The sequence below is a fragment of the Lathamus discolor genome, chromosome 1 (assembly GCF_037157495.1).
Source record: "Lathamus discolor isolate bLatDis1 chromosome 1, bLatDis1.hap1, whole genome shotgun sequence".
Taxonomy (NCBI): domain Eukaryota; kingdom Metazoa; phylum Chordata; class Aves; order Psittaciformes; family Psittacidae; genus Lathamus; species Lathamus discolor.
The window spans coordinates 69,570,898-69,592,590 of NC_088884.1; the positions used below are offsets into that span (position 1 = coordinate 69,570,898).

General features: G+C 47.6%; 2 protein-coding genes across 4 annotated transcripts; one reads left to right on the top strand and one right to left on the bottom strand.

The window, feature by feature from the left end:
• Nucleotides 1-3,018: 3,018 nt before the first annotated feature.
• EIF3L (eukaryotic translation initiation factor 3 subunit L) lies at nt 3,019-13,102 on the bottom strand. 3 transcript variants are annotated; one of them, XM_065678600.1, is made up of 14 exons: nt 12,969-13,083; nt 12,830-12,878; nt 12,530-12,740; nt 11,870-11,949; nt 11,555-11,616; nt 10,109-10,178; nt 9,362-9,435; nt 8,237-8,408; nt 7,488-7,642; nt 6,548-6,718; nt 5,056-5,553; nt 4,001-4,081; nt 3,189-3,264; nt 3,019-3,086 (listed from the first exon to the last, which is right to left on the bottom strand). In XM_065678600.1, exons 1-13 carry the CDS (start codon nt 12,999-13,001, stop codon nt 3,226-3,228), a joined length of 1,695 nt encoding a protein of 564 aa, XP_065534672.1. In that variant the 5' UTR covers nt 13,002-13,083; the 3' UTR covers nt 3,019-3,086; nt 3,189-3,225. The 3 variants fall into 3 exon arrangements, with proteins under 3 accessions (XP_065534672.1, XP_065534661.1, XP_065534681.1); XM_065678589.1 differs by having other exon boundaries at nt 3,019-3,089; XM_065678609.1 differs by having other exon boundaries at nt 3,019-3,264; nt 12,969-13,102.
• A 229-nt stretch (nt 13,103-13,331) lies between these two features.
• Nucleotides 13,332-21,681, top strand: ANKRD54 (ankyrin repeat domain 54). The gene is made up of 8 exons (XM_065678635.1): nt 13,332-13,643; nt 14,025-14,072; nt 16,960-17,058; nt 17,481-17,552; nt 17,979-18,026; nt 18,152-18,276; nt 19,115-19,222; nt 19,881-21,681. The coding sequence occupies exons 1-8, from the start codon at nt 13,403-13,405 to the stop codon at nt 19,953-19,955; spliced, it is 816 nt and encodes a 271-aa protein (XP_065534707.1). The 5' UTR covers nt 13,332-13,402; the 3' UTR covers nt 19,956-21,681.
• Nucleotides 21,682-21,693: the final 12 nt, after the last annotated feature.

The window sequence follows — 21,693 nt, forward strand, 5'->3', positions numbered from 1 at the left end:
CTCTTCCCAGCTCAGGGAAGGCACAATCATCAGATAAAAGCCGTGAACAAAAGTTGCAGCCTGTTTTTTTCCACACAGTCCCTGAGGATTCCAAGAGGGAACTGAACACAGTTGGGACTGAATTCGAGCTTAACTTCAGCTAAAGAACAAAAGCACCAGGCAACCTCATTTCTGGATCTTCTTCAGGCTCATCCATAAGGCTACTCCCGGAGCAAGCAGCCCTAGAGACACAAGGCACAGCAGCAGAGGATATGGAAACGTAAGGCAGCAGAGTACAGCTGGGGTGTAGGTGACTCCAAGCATAGGCTCCGTGCCAGGAAGGGCTTTGAAGATGAGGACACAGAGCTGCCAGCAGCACTTCACAGGAAGCCCTGAAGAAGTGGAGGAAGAACGCGATACAATCTCAGGAACCCACGACATGGAGGAGATGGATTGTCTCAGGAGCTAGCTTGCACGCTCAGTGTGATGGTCTGACAAGGGCAGGGGGAAGCATGCTATTAAACTTCATTTTGCTGCACAGTTTTTTTTAGGCAAAGGTGGGCAATAGCTACCTCTGAAAGACCAATCTATCACACTGGTGTTGAGCTTACTGCTGCCAGCGCCAAGTCAGCAAGAGTGCCCTTTCTCCATTTATTCATTTTTAATGGGATGCGTATTCCTTCTCCAGTCAGACCTCACACTTAGCACTCCCCTTCCTCTATTGTGCTGTTACATTCTATTGCCCCACAGCCCCAGAGCTTTAACAAGGGAAAACCAAATTCTGTCTGAATGGCTTCCGCAGCCTCCCCCTTCAGTGCCCAAAATAAGCTGTGGTGTAAATCACAAGAAAAACTACTATGTAGGGAAAAAGGAAATGAAGCATTGTCTTGGGTTTGTAATGACTGAGCTGGCTGCTCAGCGTCCCCCAGACCTGCCCGACAGCGTCTTCCTGATGTATCTTAAGGGAGAGTTGGATCAGGGATGTTTTCTTGACTGTCTTTTCCAGGGTACATAATCACACTCGCCCCCTTCACAACTATAGGTCAGACACAAAGCAGATAACCCTGTGCTGTGGTTCCCTCTGATAAAAACTGTTTTGACCAGAACCTCCTGAGAACGTTTCCACTAATCAAACCCTACTGCTGCAGCAAGGCTGCAGCATTCCTGCCAAGCAGCAATGGGGCTCTGTTGATGCTGCTGAACACCCTGCACTCCTTGAGCTTCAAGCAGTGCCAGGCACCACAGCTCGCTGAGCCCATCTTTCTGCTCCGCGAGAGAGCTGCAAGCTCCTCCTGGCTCCGTTCCACCAAGTGCCAGCCTCGCTCCGTTAACCTTCAGCGGTCCCTCAGACAAGGCATGGAGCCAGGCAGATCGGCAGATGGTCTCTGCATCCTCTGGAAGAAGCTCTGGCAGACACAAACACAAGCAGCAGCACATTCACATAGCTGGGAGCAGCCTGTAACCACTGGAGTGTTTAAGATGATACATACATGCATTGTAAGTCTGTAATTCCAACATGCCAGCCATAGATTAAAAACAGACTAAATCCCAGTAACATACTAGATTCCTTTGCTATATGCTGCAAACCAGAACTGATCACAGAGATCCTGCCCTGCCAGCAGCTTTCCTGTTGTGTATCACACGTAGATGAGCACATGCTCTGGGGAAGATTTAGGCTTTCGATAACAAGAAAGTAGGAGAGTTGCTGTTGACAGCTACGCTCATTGTGCTGCTGTTGGTAAATACACACAAGCAAAAGTGCCAGCCCTAAAAATAAAAACGAGTGGATTTGCTTGCTATGAGCCCAGCTCCTGCGCAATGCAGTGGCATCTTATTCTTTTAATTTCTTAATGAAATGCTTGCCTCAAACCCTTCAGAACTGGAAGCAGTAAATCCTTAGCAGGCACAACAGTAACAGCAGCAGCCAGAAGGCCAGCACAAACTGCCTGTTTAATCTCACTCTGCGCTGCTTGTACCCTGCCAGCCTGAGTTAAACGACTTTGTGATGGGAAGGAAACAGTTTACTTCTGAGCTGTATCTAGGGCACTAGAAACTTGACCCTCATTCAGGCATGGCATATAATCCAACAAAGGCTAATTATTCCTGATTTCTAAACAGAATCACATATGAAGCCAAGCTGGCCTGCCAGGACCCCTCTCTCAGTGAAAGGAATGAGAGGGAGAGGTACAAAGAGGCAGATGGTGCGTGTGAAGCACACTTTGTGTAGCTGTCCTGTTACACACACAGGTTTACCTCTCACACCTGTTTCTACCACTCAAACACCGAATTATTTAAAGCTAGCAAAAGGAGAGGGGAGAGAGGGTGTGGAGAGCAGACGAGATGCAACTCATTCTCTGCATTCTCTTCCCCAGTATTTGCAGATCCTTGATTCCCCTTTCTTGGGCTAGTTTTCTATTTCAAGGCACTGCAAGTTTGCCTTGAAGAATCCAAAGTGGCTGGAGAGCTGGGAAAATTAGCATTTAAAGGAGTTTAATAAATGAAACACCCTCAGGGAGTTTTCTAGAGAAAATGAACTCCACTAAATTAAGGGCCAGGACTTGGGCTTTATTTGTGCTAAAACAAAACACAACCTCCAGCAAGGAAATCTCATTAAATGACCAAAGTTAATATTGGTTTAATGTTTACAAAAATCCTCCCCCTTCCTCTAAAACCATGTCAATCCACTTCGGATCATTTCTATTTCATAGCAACTAAAAGAGGGTGGGAAGGCAAAATGTAACCTTCTCGGGTTTATTCCATGTGTGGTGCAAGGGCTGGAAGATACAATGATAGCTTGCATCTCTTTCTAGATCTGCGGAAACACTGCAGAACTGCTCATTTTGTCCCTGTTAATCAGTACTGAGCCCTCCATCTGCTGTGCACAGTGCCTTTATAGAACATGAAAAGCGATCTCCCCACTGCTACCTGCAACAGTGTGGACCAAAGACAGCACACACCAACAGCAGCTGCCCGTGTCTCCAAATGCAATTATAGTCTTCCATGGAGGAAAAATAAATTAATACATCAGATACTGAATGCTCACCAAGAAAATTCCACTCATTTATTAGATGTCTTGTCCTTTATAGGGTAACTTGAGCCAAATGATCCTGCTTAAAGTACAAAAAACCTTCAGTCACAGGAGATTCCAGAAATGCCAGAACCCTGAGCTCCCCTCCCTTGCTACAGAGACAAAAATCTCTCCCACCCACCTCTCTGCTCAGCCCAATCACTGCATGCACAGAAGTTCTATGGTCTCTGGCCCATCTTCTTCAGGGTTCGATTCAGCTGGAATTAGAGAAAGCAAAGGTCAGAAAAATACACAGTGATTGATACACACTACTGCTCCCCTCAACAGCCTTTATCCAATGCCTCAGCTCCTCCTCTCCAACTCGCTGACAAAAAACTCTCGTGCAAGTGCAGGCAGTGTGCTAAGCAGACAGGGAACCACTAAAACTGCCTTCTCCTCTCCAAGACAGCAGAGGAGGATGTGGGGAGAAGAAAGGATACAAAATTCTAGCAGCGGTATCGCAACCCTGTATTGTTGAAGTCGCCACAGCTCAGGTTTTTTGCTGCTACGTTTCCAGTGTGCAGCAGCTTCTGTCAGGACTGTGGAGCAGTGACAGAACATCACCTCCTGGCTGAGCACAACACTGAAGCCATTAGTGCTCCAGAAATCTGAGGCCACTTTCTAGAGCCATAGTTAAGAAGGCAGGGATACAAACTTGGTTATGTTACTGATGGGAACACCACGGTTTTCTGGGGATAATGGAGTCAGTGCCCTTGCACAGCAAACCCCTCCTGCGGCTCAAAGGAGCACTTCTCACACAAAACCACTCTTCACAGGCCAGCAGCTGCTGCTGAAACCACCTGCTTTTGCCAGTGCCTTGCAGAGCTGGGGCTCACTCCAGCAAGGCATCACACAGCTGTGTCACACAAGTATGGCTCCTCCAGGGGCTGCACAGCCCAATACTTCCAATGCTCATCCCACTCCTCCTACACAGCTCTCCTGCTCAGGCCTCACCTCCTCAAACTTGTGGATCTGGCGGATGAAGAAGTCCCCGTAGCGTCGAGCAACCTTTGTGTCCGCAATATGGATCATGTCCTGAGAAGGGAACAGCATGAGGTCAGGAGAAGGACTGCAAAACTTGAGGAGCAACTGAAGGGGCTTCACTCCAGCCCTGGCTCAGCACCACACGTACCTGAGCTGTGCTAGTCCCACAGCAACCATTCAGTTCTCTGTGGGCTGCCTTCCCTATACCTATGCCTGGGATGGGTACCAAACTTGCACTGTATTCACTTCCCACATTCTTGCACACTGCCTATTTTAGTCTCTCTTTGCAGCAGTGTGGCAGCCTCAACCCCAGTTCATGCTCTGCTTTCCTTTACCAGAAGCTAAGAATCATGCTGTCTACCAGGAGAGGTAGGCTGAGACATAACATGACACCTTGCAGGAAGAAGTCTGCTCTAAAGACCATTAAAACAAGGAGCAATTTGCTCTCCCTCCTAGAAGGAAACATAATGGTTACTGCAATTTTATTTGAAAATGAAGTCCTAAAAGACTTTTTGCTATGCTTCCTGCTGCCTGGAGCTCCAAGGGCAGGATGGTGACAGGACCATACCCTATGTTTAGATTCCTCCTAGAGGAGACAGAGCTAAATGCTGCTCCAGTGAAAATCAGACCCATAACATGACCAAGTTTATCTTTGTCAAGTAAAGGAAAGATATAGGGGAGACCTACAAAGCTGACAGTCCTTAACACAATGACATCTCAGGAGGTGACCCAAATGTCACCTCCTGAGAACACTGACAAACAGTTCCCTCTGTCCTGGGGAAGACATTTAAAACCTTTGTTTTCTAGGTACAATGACTACCACAGGTGCCTGTGACATGCCATCACTGTTCATCTACTGACACTCCTATTAAGCATGGCTATGAATTCACTGTGGGCAGCCAAGCCCTTCAAATGGCAAAAAAAGGAAGGGATGTTTCCCACAGACTGGAGCAAAACTGGGTGCTGTCACTTCCAGAATTTCCTGGGTGAAGGAATTTCCTAGTTAGCAAGGGGCAGATACCAACCTTGTCAATATAGAAGTCAACCTCAGAGGCAGACTGGAACTCCCCATCCAGGGCAGATATGCCACTGGTCCATACCAGGTTCTTCATCTTATGTTTGAAGACAAGCAGTTGGATACGAAACTCCTGTTCTGTAAGGTCTAAGAAGCCAGCCAGCTTCGCCACAGGCATGGTGGTGTAGAGCTTGAGGAAGCTACGGATGGTAGAGAGCTGGGCCTGCTGCTGAACCTCATCAGCAAAGACCTTGAGCTGCTGCAGAAAGGGCTCCTTGTGGTAGTTAGGGTGCACATTGTCATAATTGGGCACCACAGGGGAGAGGAACTTGGGGCAGGCGTAACTGAAGAGCTCCTCATAGACTTGTGCATCACCCTTCTGCATGCGCAGCATCTTATCCCCGTATTTCTCTCGCAGCTGCAGGTGGATGCTCTCATCTATGCGCATGGGGTACATGGTGAGGGCGATGGCCAGCAGTGCATGCATCTGCTCGTTCTGCTTGTTGATCTGAGATAGAGAGGAGAATCTATTAGTTATCAATGTGCTCAGGCTTTACAGTACCAGATGGAGCTGGGAGAGAGAAATAAGACCCTTTATCAGAGACAGACCCTTTACCCAGACCACCAACAGTCCTAATGGTCAAAGGGATAAGCATAAAGAAGCAATACCTTTGGGCAAAGCAGACAGATGAATGCCGTATCAATGCTCTTATAAATGAAAAAGAGGGCTGGATAGAGTGAATGTACCCAGAGCCATACAGAACCTGGATGGCCAGAAGCATGTTTGCTTTGGTGCGAAAAAGTGCAGAAGGGAAGGAAAGGCACAGGGGAAGGGAAGGCACAGTTTAACAACCATCTCCTAGCAAGGGAGGTATCAGAGAAGCCAGTGAAGAAAAGACTCAGAAGGAAGGTTTCTCTGAGTGTGGGATGAAATGGACAGCTGTGTGGCTGAAACAGACAGATGAAATTTTTGAACTGAGAATGGCAGGATTTGGCTATACAAAATGAAATGAATCCTGAGGGTGAAAAGGAGACAGCAGCAGCAAGGGGTAAAACAGGCACCAGAGACAGCTTAGGTTGAAAGAAAAAGGAGCTTTGTTTCCTCTATGCTGAACTAAAACAGTCTGTGAATGACTGACTGACAATGGAAATACATACGAGTGGCTGTAATCTGAAATGCAGGACTGGACTAGGAACAGGACTGAGGCTGAAGCAGCATTGACAAGAATATTATTGTCAATGATACTCATTAACAACACTGCCTAGAGGGAGCGTGCAGATGGAACCAGGGCCAACTGTATGGTGAATAACCAAAGGAACTAGTAACACAGCTAAGAGAAAATATTGCCACACATGGCAAAGCAGTTCAAAGGATCCCCCGGCATCATCACCAGCACAGTCCAGCAAAATAAGGCTGATGTAAGTTATCAAGTAACAGAAGAGGCAGGAAAGAAGAAAGCAGCTTTTTCTTTTGGGAAGTCTAGACCTATTCTATCTCTTACCATCTCATACTTGTAGGTTGTCCTCTGAAACATGCTCTTGGTCCTCTGGATGTAGAGGAGAATGTTGGCAAAGACACGGATGGCATCCTGGTAACGTCGCATCATCAGGTACGCAAAGCCCACGTAGTAATACGTGGTTACTTGGCATTCAGGCACCCGGGAATACATGCTCTGAGAAGGAAGGATGAACATGCTATGTTAGAGAGAAGACAACCACCTTTAACACAATCTGCTTGTTACCCAGAATCCAGCTACCTCTGCTTTCACTCCCATCCCAAATATAGGAAGGAGAGGGTTAATTCAGGATACCTCACCTCCCACCCATCCCTGCAGCAGTTTCCTCACTTTTTATTAGATCATCTCATTTCCTATGTTTTCCAGTTTCAGCTTCCTGCAAGCAGAGGACTCCTGCACTGTGCCTAACACTGCTTTCCTCAGCTCCCTTTTCCCATGTTTCACTCCATGTCCTGTGCCAGACAGCACATACATAGATCTGTGCCAAGCCTGTGCTGCAGCTGGACTTTTTGCCACTGTTACCATACGTAGCACCCAATTCTAGGGCAAAAACATGCATGATGGGAGGGGGCACAGTAAGAACAAGAGCCAAAAATACAATGAGCCCCTGACCAGGGTGGGAATGCTATGCTCAGCCAGCTACCACTTACACTTCAAATAATATTCCCTGTAACAATACTGACTTGCACAACACAGCAAATCCCCTAAAAAACTAGGCATTTGTGCTGCAACAGCATCAGGCATTATCATATGGCTTGATTTAATGCCAAAGCTCCAGCTGTGTTCAAACTACAAACTCCTGACAACAGCAACAGCTACAAACAGCTCCTCAGCTGGAAGATTCATTATGGCAATCTTTCACCAGCATGTTTGAACAGAGGCATTTAGAAAACCACAACAGAGGATTTAAAACACACTGTTTTACCTTCTTGTTGAGCTCAATGTTCTCCAGAACCTTGATTGCTTGGTAGTAATCCCCCAGCAGAGAGTGCAGACGCAGGAGCCCAACCAGGCTGAAATAGCCCAGCATCTTGTAAAGGGAATGGCGACCATATTCACCAGCCACACTTTCAGGGTCACCTAGGGAGAAAAGGAACCATGCTGCCTTCTTCCAAGGAAGCCAACTCCCATTCTAACATCTCTATGTTTACAAGCAAAGGGAGCAAGACCTCACATGTAAGCACAGAATCACAGAATGGTTTGGGTTGGAAAAAAAAACCCTTAAGATTATCTAATTCCAACACCCTGCCATGGACAGGGATGTCTCATACTAGCCCATGTCACCCAAGGCTCTGCCCAACCTGGCCTTGAACGCTGCCAGTGACGGAGCATTTATCAGTTCTTTGGGCAAGATGTTAAAGTGCTTCACCACCCTCACAATAAAGAACTTCTTCCTAATATCTAACCTGAGCTGCTTCTGTTTAAGTTTGAACCCATCACCCCTTATCTTATCACTACAGTCCCTGATGAAGAGTCCCTCTCCAGCATCCTTGCAGGCATCCCTTCCGATACTGGATGGCTGCTATGAGGTCTCCACGCAGCTTCTCTTCTCCAGGTTGAACAGCTCCAACTTTCTCAGTCTGCCTTCATACAGCAGGTGCTCCAAATAAAATAAAAAGTGAAATAAAAGCAGCACAGACAGAGGTCTTGCTTGGCAACCCCCGATTAGCTCACCTCCACTAGTATAGACTTCCAGTTGTCGGTTGATGTTGGACTTGTCTACCAGAGAGTGCAGCACATTAAGGACACTGTGGACATTCCAGATCTTGGGGTTGGAACGAAGGAAATCAATTTCCTCTTCAGACTTCTTGGCTGTCTTGCAGCGGTACTGGCTGAAAGATTGGAACTATAGGAAAAAGCAGAGATTCAATGATGAGAAGCTATTTTGGAGATGTTCAGATAAGTGCACTAAGCTTACAAGTTGATCACACACATGTACTACAATAAGCTGCAAAAGATTCATCTGAGATCACCTGGCAACCAAAATCGGAAACAATACCAACTTTAAAGCACCTAGGGAAAAAATTATACAGTGTAGAGGGAAAAGGCCAGAAGACGGAATGAAGCCGAGAAAGATTTGCTGTCTGAACACACAGCAAAGAGAACAACCAAGTCATAATATGTGTCTGCACACACGTACATCTGTTTCTATATATGCACGCACTGGTTTTCATCCTCAAGCTCAGGATGGCTGCAACATCTAAGGAATTCCAAGCAGCTCTATAATAAAAAGTTACAGAGAAAGGAATCTATAGAGAAGAACCAACAGCATTTGAGATCTGTATTCCTGCACTCAGAACGGTAAGTGGAAAATTATTTTCTAACAGTAAGATCTTAGACCACAGATTATTTCAAATCAGGTCAGCAATCTTTCAGTGCAAGCATAAAGGCCCTACTGACTAGGAAACACAAAACTAAAGTAAAACCAAAGAACACATAAAATGAGCTTGAACAAGTATCTTCAGAAGGTTTTTGTGATTATAGCAGACTTCAGTCAGGCTGCTTTGCAAGAATCAGGCAGAAATGAAGGTTGCTTTAAAAAGGTCCCCTAAGCAGCAACTGAAACAGAAATATAAACAGAAGTCCAGGACTTCCCCAAAAACCTCCCTGTAACTTAAAAATCTGTACGTTTACAACTACTTTATCTACCTGGCGACCCAGGAATAACAATGCTCACCAAAGTTTTTTTGACCTGCAATGGTATCCAAGCTATGAAAATCACAGAGAGGGACGAGAGGAAAAATAGCACCTCATAGAGGCAATGCCACCACAAAATGGCCCAGTCTTTTAGTCATATACCTGGTATATGAATTCATCGATGATATCCCAGAGCCACTGGTTAGGCAGTTCCAGCGGAGCAGGGCCATCAGCATCTGCAGAAGAATGCAAGTAATAGATGAGAGGCTTAGTATCTTAAGCAAGAACAGTGGTAGAACTGGAGGAACAGACAATTGAAAGAACACAATTTTCCTGCAATGGGAGATGCAGCATCAGCTGAATGAAACTTCCAGAAGGGCAGTGATATGTAGCTTTGGCTACCTCAACTCCTTCCCTTTTAAAGAGTAAGAGCAGGTATAGGGTTAACCTCTACAGTGTGATTGCTTAGTAGCAGTGATACTCAGAAGCTGCACGCAGCTTCTGATCTTTTCTCCACAAGAAGTCTGGCAGGGAGTCACAAACACTAAGATATGTTCCAAGGGGAGTCAACAACAGTAACCAATTGTGAAACACTGCAAGTTTTCTCTAGCTTACAGCTTCATTTTGGTTTTTATTAAAAAGACAGGTGAAATAGTTCTCAGCAAGGCATAAAGTTAAATAAGTTTTACTACTTACAATATTTCAGAAAGCACGGGAAAATATTTATGCTTTTTGTGGGTTTAAATGCATGGACATAAAGTGCTCTTCAGTGAACAAAAACTCAAACACATGGAAAGCTTGTAGACTACTTCTCTCTCTCAAGTCTATAAACAAACACTGCAGTTCTAACCCTCGCCAGCTCTGCCCTCTCCAATATTTACAAAAGAGAAAGGAACAGCAGCAACTCACTGAGGATGTAGTTGAAGAGATTGCAATAGTTGTAATAGGATTCAAATCTCTGCTCCAGCGTAGGTCCCCCCTGCAATGAGAGGTCAGCACAGCCTGCTTAGTTTCAAGTGAGGCAGGAGAGAGTTTATGGGCAACAGAATATGAAGGACAATCAATAGTCAGGGCAGTACAGGGTCTATTTCAGAAACGTTAGAGCCAGTATTCAACGAGGACACCCACCAACACCACCCAGAAGACCTGATATTGTATCACTATTGTCCCATAGAATAGGGCTGGTTTTTCATGTACAGGGCAATCAAGCAATCAGACCTCCTGTGAATAGGATGCATCAGCCTTCCTTGTCCTCCTCTCTGCTGTCCAGACTTAAGAGCTTCCCATTACCTTCAAGAGCTTTCCTTCCTTCTCCCCTCATGAGAAGCCTTCCTAAATCAACAATTCTACTTGTAGACAGTATTTCTAAATGTTCTGAAAGACCAGCAAACACAATAGAGAACCACTCTCTTCCTAGAATGATCTTTCTTGTTTCACCTGGAGGCAACTCAAAGGCAGTCTGAGAACAACTAATAGCACAGCCTGAGAAACCAGTCTCTCCTGTTAAAGCTCGACCTGGGTTAATACAGCAATCTTTTTAAAGTGCTCATTTCTCCCCCCTCTGGTCCACACTCAAAACTGCAGCTATTTATTTACTCGCAAGTGATGCCTCTCTTCAGCTTCCTTCTTTAAAGAACAAACCAACTGTGATTTTCTCACTGATTTCGAATTAGCTTAAAAAGAAAACAAAAAGTTGGGGTTGTTTTGTTTTATAGAGCATTATTCTTTCCATTTCCTTCTCCTGTATCCCTTATGGTGCCTGTGTCCCACTCCACAAAGCACTCTGACGCCACATGTTTTTTTTAATCACAAATAACACACCTTCCTCTAGTGACACCCCCTTTCACCCACCTGCTAATTTGGAGAACGAAGAGCCATAAAGAAACACACAAAACCAACTGATGTATAGGTTTTGGCAATTACAGCTCTATCAGAAAGAAAATCCAATTACTCACCAACACCTCCTTCTTCCCTAATTCACTAACCACTACAGTAACAAACTTCTACATAATAGCCTCCTGAAAACTCAGGCCAGGTCTTCTGATTCATACAGGCTGCCAGGGAAACCTGCACACTCACCACAACCAAGCTTGAAGAGACAGCTAACGAGCTTCAGAAAGACAGTCATCATGTCTTTCTTGCTTTTCAGCAATTAGTGAACCCTTACTACAAAGAAAGGGCAAGAATTTAAAGCTTTCTTAACCGCAATCTGACTTAGAGCTCATAAACCCACCCAATCCTGCCTTGCAAAAAACACAGAACCACTGATGCTGTGGTGGCAGCAAGAACTGGCAAGTTCAATGGCATGGAGAAGCCAGGACGCAACCAATAGGGAGACACAGGACAAACACTCACGCTGACTTTGGCGTAGATGTGCCTATAATACAGCTCCTTGTACAGGATGAGGAAAACAGCATCTGGAGAAAAGATGGCAGAACAGGACATTAGTAAGCCACAAGGCCCAGGCAACTGGATCTCTTGGATACATCAGTGGTGCTCCTTCTGCCACAGTAATAAAGGGAGGTTGACTTGTTGCCAGGCATCTGCTGGAGAAGTTGCCAGAGTGAACAAAGACTCGGGCAGCAGCAACACTGCACACCTGCTCACTAATTTAATATACTATTTAGTTCTTTCTCTCTCTGACAAGCAAAAAGAGAGCCAAAGACTTACCATTTCCAACCTGAGGGGCAATGGCTTCGGCCTCTGGCCATGGGGTATTCTTAAAAAATCTTTCCGTCAGCTTTGTCCAGCTGAAAGACAGACACACATGTGGCATTATAAACCCTTTCTCAGTATAACAGTGCTGGAATTAGAGATCACTATATAGAGGCCTTGGACAAGAAAGTGGACCCCCACCTCCTTCTAGTAAGTCCAGTGTTGAGTCAAAGAATGTGAATCACAAACTAAGCAATTAAAGCCAACTTATCTCTGAAGTGTGGAACAGTTGTGTGTATTACTTTCATACTCCTTTTACACCACGGTGACACAGCTACAAGCAGGAGGGATTATATGCAGGAAACAGACACAACCTCATGGCTGTTTGCAAACTGCCTAACTAGCCCAAGTGGGGTCACTTTTGCTGCCTCCACACCCATTAGGCACAGGACTGGGACTTTCCTTCAGACAAGTCACAACTCACCTATACTCATGTTAGCTTAATGGCATGGAAATATTGAGGGTTTGGGTTTGTTTTTTTTCCTGCAGTAATCAACTCAAACCTCACACTGTATCTTAGAGAAAGCCCAAACACCACAGGCAGTAGGCAGCCTTCCTTTTTAAAAGCAGTGTGCACTTTCACCACAGTTTAAAACAGCGATTCCCCCTTTGTACCTGTTCTCATAGATGTCCTGGATCTCGTACACCTTCTGGTCAATAACATCACTGGACACGCGGCTGGCCTGGAGTTCGTACACCTTCTGGTCAATGAGATCCGACACCGTCTTGTGAAAGTACTGAATGAAGTTCTTGATCACTTCGGGGATCACCTGGTAGGTCTGCTGCTCGTACTGGCGCTCGTAGGCCAGGTCCTGCTTCGGGTCTCCTGAGGGGAAGGGAAGAGACGCAGTGAGGCAGGCGGCCGAGGCCTGAAGGGCCAGCAGGTTCGGGGCACGCAGGGGCCGCCGCACTCACCCGTGTGCATATCATAGTCGTTGGAGTAGGCGTAAGGATCGTAGGCGGCCTGTGGAGAGACGGCAGCAGCTGATCACCGCGCCAGCACGGACGCAGTCACCCCGGTCCCCCCCGCCACCCCGAGCCCCCCGACTCGCACATCGTTGTCGTAGTCCTCCCCCGGGTAGGCCATGGCGGCGGCGCGGCACCGAAAGGCCTCCGGGCAGCAACGCGGGACCAGAGAGGAACGGGCCGGAAGAGCCGGGACCGCCGGCCGGAAAGCGGAGTGCGGATGCGCCCTCCCATTGGTTGAAACAACTGCCTGTCTTCGGTCCGCTGAGGCTTATAGCCCGCCCCTTCGAGATGATTGGGCAGCGTACCTGCCCGTCAGACCCGCCTAGGCACCGCTTCCTCTCTATCCACTCGCTTTGCTTCTATCCACCCCCTCTGCCTTCCCATTGGCTCACCCGCCCGTGTGGCGCCTTCGATTGGTCGAACGGGCACGTCCCGCCCCATTGCTATAGCGACGACCCTCCCCTCCGGGCCCGTACCCCTCGCTGGGGCCCGGCCCGGCCCGGCCCGGGCAGCGCGGTGATGGAGGGGTGCGGCGGGGCCGCAGCAGAGCCCGATGCAGGGCTGGAGCCGGAGCCGGAGCCGGCGTCAGAGCCGGCGCCGGGGGCCGGGTTGGCGCTGGGGCCGGCGGAGGGCGCTCCCCTCGGTTACCTGCACGTCCTGTGGCAGCGGGAGGAGCCCACGGGCAAGATCTCGGCCCGCCGCCTGCGCAGGGCCGCCCGTCTCCACCGCTGGCTGGGGCCTACGGGCAAGGAGACCCACGGTGAGCGGCGGGACACGGCAGCACCCCTTCCTGGGACGGCGCTTCCTTCGGCCGCCCGGGCCTCAGCGGGGTGGAGAGCCTCCGGTCTGGGGAGCCGGTAGAGCTTCGGCTTCCCCGTGTGCGGGGCCTCCGGAAGGAGGTCGGGTCTGCTCGTCGGGCGGCTTGCGAAGGCTCCCTTGCGCCTGCCAGGGGAGGGTACCCGCCGGGAGGAGGCGAGGAATGCGCTTCTTACCTGGCAGCTTGATCTCCTGCTTCCCCTTCTGTGAGCCGAGACAGTGCCAGCGTGGTTTGGGCCCCGGACCTGGGCTGGAGTGGGATGTTTGAGTAGGAAAGTGCTGTTTTCCTCCGTGCTTTCCAGTAACTTCTTTCTGTTCTCTCTAGCTCTGAAAAGGTTGCGTGAAGCTGCCAATAGCAATGACTTGGACACAGGTAAGAATTCTGCCAGTCCTACTTGGGACCCTTTTCTGGAAGGGAGTTCTGTCAAGGAACTTCATTTTAGGAGAGGAGGAGGATGAGATTGTGGATAGTTTGTGGACATGGTGCTTGGCATGCTGCAAATCTAGCAGCTGCTTTTCTGGAGCCTTGTTTAGCTCTCTGAGCAGAATGAGGCTGGTTATAGTAGTCATTTTTTTCACAGGTTCATAGTGTAGGCAGTTTTCAGCTGCCTCAAGCTAAATCAGCACTACACCATTCCAGCTTTTTTTTGCTACGTAACTTTTACTTGTAAGCAGCAAGAGAGTAGTGTTTTGGTAAGGTGGAAAAGTTAGGGTTATCTAAGCCATGCTCTGTGTGATGAAACAGTGTGACCCAGTAGATCAGAACCAGGACCGGTGCTGGACTCTGCCTCTCACAGTGACTTCAGGGAAGGGTTGTGGCCTGTCTGTGAGTCCCTTTACCTCTCTGTACTGTAGCTTATGTGGGGTTTGATATGAAGTGTCTTGCAGCAATATTGGTGTATATTATGGGCCCTTTATTGTCCCTCCTCAGACTATACTGTCCCTTCACTTGTGCTGACCTAACTGTTCATCAGGCCATTTTGTGAGCAAAATAGGAAACCGGTTTGACATTTACAAACTCCCAGTACATCAGAACAAGAGTTTGTTTGGTGTGGTTCACCTTTTGGCTCCACTATACACCTTGTTTTATGAACGGATGGATGAATTTCACCTGTGAGCTGTCAGTACAGAAAAGCTTGGCTCCAGTCACTAACTCAGGTGGAAGAATGAAAGGATCAGGCTTTATAAAAGCCTTGTTTTCAATCAGTTTTAGAGTTTTGCAGCTGTATTTGATACACGGGTTGCCCTGTTTACAATCCTACTGCGTTTTCTGTACTCTGCAACTTGAGGAAGTGTCTGATGATGAATTTATGCTTCATCAACAAGTAAAAATCTGTGCTGTTTCCTGTAGTGGCACTGGGTAGGAAAGATTATGTCATTTGCTGCTGGCTTCAGGGAAGGACCAGGAAAGGCATCCCCCATTAAAGGTTCTCACTGGTCTTTCTTCTGGAATATCAAAAATCCATCTTTTCAGGTGTTCCTTTCCCTTCTCTACCATACCTAAAGCTTTAGGTGTACAGAAAGAAATTCAAATGTGACTATAATTTGATCGCTGGAAGCTGAGATGAGTGATGACTTGCAGTGGTCTGAGCTATCCAGTTTCTTGGCTCCAGTACCAGTCTGTCTTGACTGTTGCAGGATATGCAGTTAAAGATCTCAAAACAGCAAATCTGTCAGTGTTGTTAAAAGCTACAAAGTGAGCTTTATTTTACACAGTGGTTACTGTATGAGGAGTGCTCCAAGCAACAAGAGTACTACGCCTTAACAGTTGCCCTTTCAGACATTGCTGTAGATGCTACTTTTGTGTCCCTGACCTTGTCAGCCTTTACTTTTCTCTTTGCCTTTGTTGTATTTGTACAAATGCTGAAGAGTCATTTGTACAATGCTGGAGAGTTGTACTAGCTTCTCTGTCTTTCTGTGTGAGTAGGTTTTTCCTTCTTACCTGAGAACAGAAGGTAGTTCAGGTTACAAGGATTGCCAGTGATGGCATTGAGGAAGTAGCTGGGTGCAAAAGCAGGAGGAACAAGTGTGAGTAGATGATACAGCTCCTTGGGTTCACTGTCTCACTTCAAGACATGGCCTCCTAAGAGTATATTTGCACTGCCAGTGGCAGGTTGATGCACTCACCTGTCTGCTTCCCCATCAGTAGCCACCCAGCAGTATGCAAAACCTAGGAGTCTGGGATTAATCTAGCAAGAGGCATATCCAAAACACACGTGAAGAGGTGGCTTTTCTCACTGCGTGTGGCTACACTGTGAAACTTCTCGCCATGGATCTGTGTTTGATGTGAAAAGTTTCCACAGATGCAGAAAATGACCATGGAAGTTTATGGAGAAAACTCCTTCAGGGACAGTAAGCACAGGATGCTAATTCTAGCCTAGCAAGTGCCTAATGATGCCACACAGATAAGCTTTGAATGCAGAGAGGTGAGTTGACCAGTGCCTTGCTGTTTCTGTCCTCCACATCCTTCCTCTTTCCTGTGCATCACAGTATGCATCCCAAGCTTTAAGGAGTTAGGAGGGACTCTTTGCATTTCACAGAATCATAGAATGGTTAGGGTTGGAAAGGATCTTAAATTCCAACTCCCTGCCGTGGACAGGGATACCTCACACTAAACCACGTCACCCAAGGCTCTGTCCAACCTGGCCTTGAATGCTACCAGGGATGGAGCATTTACCACTTCTCTGGGCAGCCTGTTCCAGTGCCTCACCACCCTCACAGTGAAGAACTTCTTCCTTATATCTAACCTGAACTTCCCCTGTTTTAGTTTAAACCCATTACCCCTTGTCCTATCACTGCAGTCCCTGATGAAGACTCCCTCTCCATCATTTCAGTAGCTTCACTCCTCACAAAGGTTTAAGGGTCAGCCGGCTACAGCCTGTGAGAGTTAGCCTCACATCCTTGCTATGCTTGTATACTTTTCCGTAGGCTTTTGCTGCTGATTATCCTTGGAGCTTGAAAATTTGGCTGGGTGGCAGGGGGTTGGAACTAGATGATCTTTAAGGTGCCTTCCAACCCAAACCATTCTGTGATTCTATGGACTCTTAGTCATAACGGCTGAGTACTTCCACAGGATGGAGGGTACGCTGCTTGGGCTAGTTCTGCTGAGCCAGAATGCTGGCTGGAGCTGGTTCAAGTCCAGTTGATTTGGCAGCTGGTAGAGTGCAGTATTTGCCTACAGAAGAGCGGATGGCATTCTCCCTTTCTGATCTGGTGCACCTTCAGCTTACCTGCTTTCTTCTCCTCCTTGGTACTGTCAGTGCAGCAACTCTTGGAGGATGGAACTGACCCCTGTGCTGCGGATGACAAAGGCCGGACAGCCCTGCATTTTGCCTCCTGCAATGGCAACGATCACATTGGTGAGTGGGGAGGGGGAGTTCTGTCTTCCAGCCTCTCTGTGGCAGAGATTTTGAAGGATTCTCTTTGTTAGCCAACTGTTTTCCACTTTTGTGGCAAAGTTGCCAAATGAACTCTGGCTTCAGGGCTTGCCATGTCCCCCTGCTGAAGGGGGAGCCAGAGCTTTAGGGTTGTACTGGTGCAGAAGGAAAGATGTCATTAGTCCCAGTTCTTCCCCTCAAGAGTCCCAGGGGCAGTGGTACTGCCTGACTTTGTACTGGGTCCTTCTGCATTGCTGCACAAACCTCTGTCCCCTGTCTCGGATGAAGCTGAGGAGCTGAGCAGAAGCACCTGTGGTGGCTGCTCTGTGTGACTGCAGCCAGTGTGGATCTGACCTGTGGGGCAAAGGGAAGGGACTGATGTGGCTCTCTGTCCTTGTTTCCAGTGCAACTGCTTCTGGACCATGGGGCTGACCCAAACCAGAGAGATGGCCTGGGAAATACCCCCTTACACTTGGGTAAGTGCCCCATAGATGAGCTTTGCATGCAGAGAGGTGAAGTGAACACCACCTTGCTGTTTCTTTCCTCTTCATGTTCCTCTTTCCTGTGCATCACAGTATGCATCCCCAGCCTTAAGGACCTAGGAGGGACTCTTAGCATTTCATTAGCTTCACTCCTCCTGAAGGTTTCATAGAATCATAGGAGGTTTAAGGGTCAGAATTTGAGGAGATCAGTTTCACTCCCTCTGCCAGCCCCAAGAGTGCGAGATCTGTTCCAGAGAGGGTACTCAGGCTTGAGTGTGAGGTTACCTGTAGCAGTTGGGTTATTCCTATTTCCCATGGCAAAGAGCCACTGGGGAAGCAGCAAGCTCCACACTTGAGCAGAAACTCCTTTGTTGTTCGCTAGTACCTCTGAGTTGTGTGTCCTGTGTTTTCCCTCCCCAGCTGCCTGCACAAACCACGTTCCTGTCATCACCACACTGCTGCGCGGAGGTAACATTTCCTCTATAACAATTACAGCCTGCCCCTTTCCTGCCCCACCCCTGTTGATGACTCCCCCTGGACGCTAAGTCTTGAAGACAGACCTCACTTTCTGTCTTTGCTGATGCATCTTGCAGGGGCCAGAGTCGATGCCTTGGATCGAGCTGGCAGAACACCGCTGCACCTTGCTAAATCAAAGCTAAATATCCTGCAGGAAGGAATCTCCCACAGCCTGGAGGCTGTACGCCTTGAAGTTAAACAGGTAAAAGAAACAGTCCCATGCTGCGGTAAGGTAGCCTCCTTCACTCTTTATTTAAATACTTGCCTTTAGGCTCTTAGCTGCTCCGGGGAGAATCTGACTTTTTCCTTCTGTTTTCAGAGTCCTTCCTTTTTCTTAACCACTACTCTGAATTTTTGCAGGACCTCTCTTGGCTCTGGTAGGCCAAGGATGTATTGAATGTCTTCTCAGGCTGTATGGAGCACTGTCTTTTCTTCAACTACTATGTAAGGCAGGTGTCTTGTGGCAGGAGAGTGATCACAGCATGGGGCTGCAGCTAGGGTGCACACATGCAGGGACTTTGCATTCCTAGCACAGTCCGCCCTGCTCCAAAATGTGGAGTCATGGAATATTAAAGCATTCACAGGGCTGCATCACAGATGCATGAGGTGTGGGCCTTTTTTCAGAAGTCATATAGGAACCACAAGGACTTTCATCCTCAGTGCACAAGCAGATCCAGCTGGAGTGGGAAGTCCTTGCATCTCACAGTGAGGGAAGCTAGCTAGCCATAAAGAAAAGCTTGGTGCTTTCAGGGCAAGACTTTATGCTTCTTCAGCTGGGCCTGTTTTCCCTGTTCTTAAACCAGGCACAGTGCACACGACTAGTCCATCTGTGGCTGATCAACACCTCAGGTGACTCACTGGGCTCTGATGCTGTCATTAGTGCTCCTCAGTTGCTTTGCATTAGTTCTTCTGTATGGGTTACACGCTCTGCCACATACAGTAGTGTTAAGGCAATTCAACTGCAATTTGTTTTTTCCTGTAAAACCATCCCAGCCTGGTGCAGCTGTCTAATGTTTGCCTCTTTTGCCTGTTGGTTTCAGATTATCCAGATGTTGCGGGAATACCTGGACCGCCTGGGGAGGCACGAGCAAAAGGAACAGCTGGATGACCTCTGCTCCAGGTTACAGATGACTAGTACAAAGGAGCAGGTAGGCAGCTTTGAACTACTGTGATTCACTTGTGTTGTGACTTCTGTGTTTAGGAGAATGCAGTTGCATGAGCAAGGTGGCACAGAAGACACGTTTATGGAAGTGTTCTTGCTCACATTGGGCACATTACATGATGACTCGTGTACTCCTTTTGGTTGGAATTCAAAATGCAGAAAGCATCGCTGTGCCTCGCAGCTTAACAGAGAAGCTGAAGGTCAGATCAGCATTTTAAGGCCAGGATCAGTACAACCACACAGGGTTGTGGGGCCTGTTTGGTTTTTTCCTACAAAAGATTGTCCCTTAGAAACAGGCTTAGAGGAAACAGCATTGATACCCTTGTTGAGTTCTGGGTAATGCAGCAGCGTGCTTCTATGTTAAGGACTAGTTAAATTGAATGAGGACGTCAAGCATTGACCTCCTGAGGAATGGGAAGGAGCTCCCATTGCCTTAGGTTAGGACTTGTTTGATCATGAGGATGGGAGCCCTTCTGCAGATTGTAGGACCAAAGGGATCCTGTCCTAGTATAAGCTCAGCATGGGTATTACTGGCAGTCCTGGTGGAAGGGTAGTCCCTGCTGCACAGAAGTTTCTTCTGTGGTGGTGGTTCAGCTGCACAACTGCATTCCCCTGCCTAACAGCCACCTGTATTCTTATGGCAGGTGGATGAGGTTACAGACCTCCTGGCCAGCTTCACATCACTCAGCCTGCAGATGCAGAAGATGGAGAAGAGGTAATGGGCTTTTAAATCACATTCCTGGTGCAGCAGGAGAAGCCTTAGAGAGAAAAAGAAGAAGCTGCAGCTTACTTCCCAGAATGCTGAAGAAACATTGCTGCCAGTAGCCATTCCTGCCAGATCTACTGTCCGGTGGTGCTCAGACTGTTCCTGTTAGTGCTGCCACAGCTGCCTCATGAGGAGGCAGCAGGCTTTGGACAACAGAGACCACAGACAGCAGAGTGCTGCAGCTGAGACTTTTGGGGAAAAAAAGAGCTGCTCTTTTTATCAGATGTGCTGGCGCTGAATAGGAAACCCCTTCCAGAGATATTTTGCCTTACCCTAAGCACTTCAGCTTAATGTAGGTGGTGGCTGATGCCATGTGCAGTCACCAGCCCTGACTAGTGCACTTGGCAGCTGGCTAGCATCGCAGAAATGCTTGGAACAGGCACCTTTTGCCACCTCTGCAGTACATGGGAGAAAGTAGATGCCTTGGACAACAGAAGGCTTAGTGCAGGGAGAAGAACACACACTGAATTCTGCATGCTAGCAGCTGAGCAAACATACTGCCTCGAGAAACATGCACTGAGGCTTAATCCTAACCTTTCCCAGAGCCTACGGTCAGAGGGCAGAGAATCTGCTTGGTTGCAAATGGGATCTAAAGCTTTTCATCACTAGACTAACAGCTTTCACTGTTAGTTTTTGAATCACTGGCCCCAGTTCCTAAATCACTGTTCAGAGTTAGTGCTTAAATACTACAGTGAAACACTTGCAAAGAATACCCAGGTAGGCAACTGGCGGGTCAGAGCTGGCCTGATGCAAAAATGAGGTTTTGGGTGTGACTTAATCCTAGCACAGATTTAGGCAAACATCTACATCTTGCAAAAAAACAATCCACCATAACTGACTTTTGTGTTTCCTGTCACTGGCAGTCTCGACAAGAGGTCCAGTTGTGACAGGAGCTGTTGTGTGTTCAGCTGTATTATTGGGCTGGGGTGGAGGTGAATTTACAGCTGCCTCAGCAGCACCAAACCTACAGCTGACCCACACTGTGTGCTTTTTATCATGGAGATTTGCTGCTCCAGGAGCTTAAGTACAGTGTGAAAAACGAGTTCTGACCTCTGCTGGGAGCCTGAAGTGATGCAGTGATGAAGGATGCAGGGAACTGCTCTTGCTGCTCTCTAGCTTCTGCCCCACTGTGGTTAGTATTGAAGATTTAAATACCTTTGGTTTGGAGCAGGGATCTATGAAATCTTGCTGGTATGGTGCCAACAGCAGGAGTGACAAGAACATGCTCAATAGCAATTCCAAGTTCCCATCTGTGTACCACACCTAAATGACATGGTGTGCTGGTAGCAATACCCATTCCCACAGCTAGGGAATCGCTGGTTTGGAAGCGTTCATTCTTTAGGCTACAGCTTAACCATGCAACAGCCACAGTTTGGAGCATTCTTCAGAGAGTTTCAGGTCAGCATGTTTTTTAATACCTTTTGTCCAGGAAGAGGCTAAGTGGACTCCATGCTCAAAGCTGAGATACCAGCAATATGCATGGCTTTTAGATGGGTTCATCCATGAGGTGCTTGGAGGCCAAGGCTGGGATTAATAGTCTTGTGGTTTGGCTGGAGCTATCACTGTGAATGCTGATACTTCATTACAATACTCTGGATGAGAAGAATGCCGAGGGGGTGGGAGACAGTCTGAGCTTTTTGTATTTTAGACATCAATAAAACCCTGTCAGCCTTTTCAGAGTCCTCAGCCAA

What these genes read in the sequence shown, in the direction of transcription:
- EIF3L (XM_065678609.1), bottom strand. Translation starts at nt 13,001, where the DNA reads ATGGCCTACCCGGGGGAGGACTACGACAACGAT. An exon ending in CGACTATGATATGCACACGG is followed by an intron (nt 12,741 to 12,829) that starts GTGAGTGCGGCG and finishes CCTTCCCCTCAG; the next exon opens with GAGACCCGAAGCAGGACCTG. An exon ending in AGATCCACAAGTTTGAGGAG is followed by an intron (nt 3,265 to 4,000) that starts GTGAGGCCTGAG and finishes CTCTAATTCCAG; the next exon opens with CTGAATCGAACCCTGAAGAA.
- ANKRD54 (XM_065678635.1), top strand. Translation starts at nt 13,403, where the DNA reads ATGGAGGGGTGCGGCGGGGCCGCAGCAGAGCCCGATGCAGGGCTGGAG. An exon ending in CAATGGCAACGATCACATTG is followed by an intron (nt 17,059 to 17,480) that starts GTGAGTGGGGAG and finishes CCTTGTTTCCAG; the next exon opens with TGCAACTGCTTCTGGACCAT. An exon ending in TGACTAGTACAAAGGAGCAG is followed by an intron (nt 19,223 to 19,880) that starts GTAGGCAGCTTT and finishes TTCTTATGGCAG; the next exon opens with GTGGATGAGGTTACAGACCT.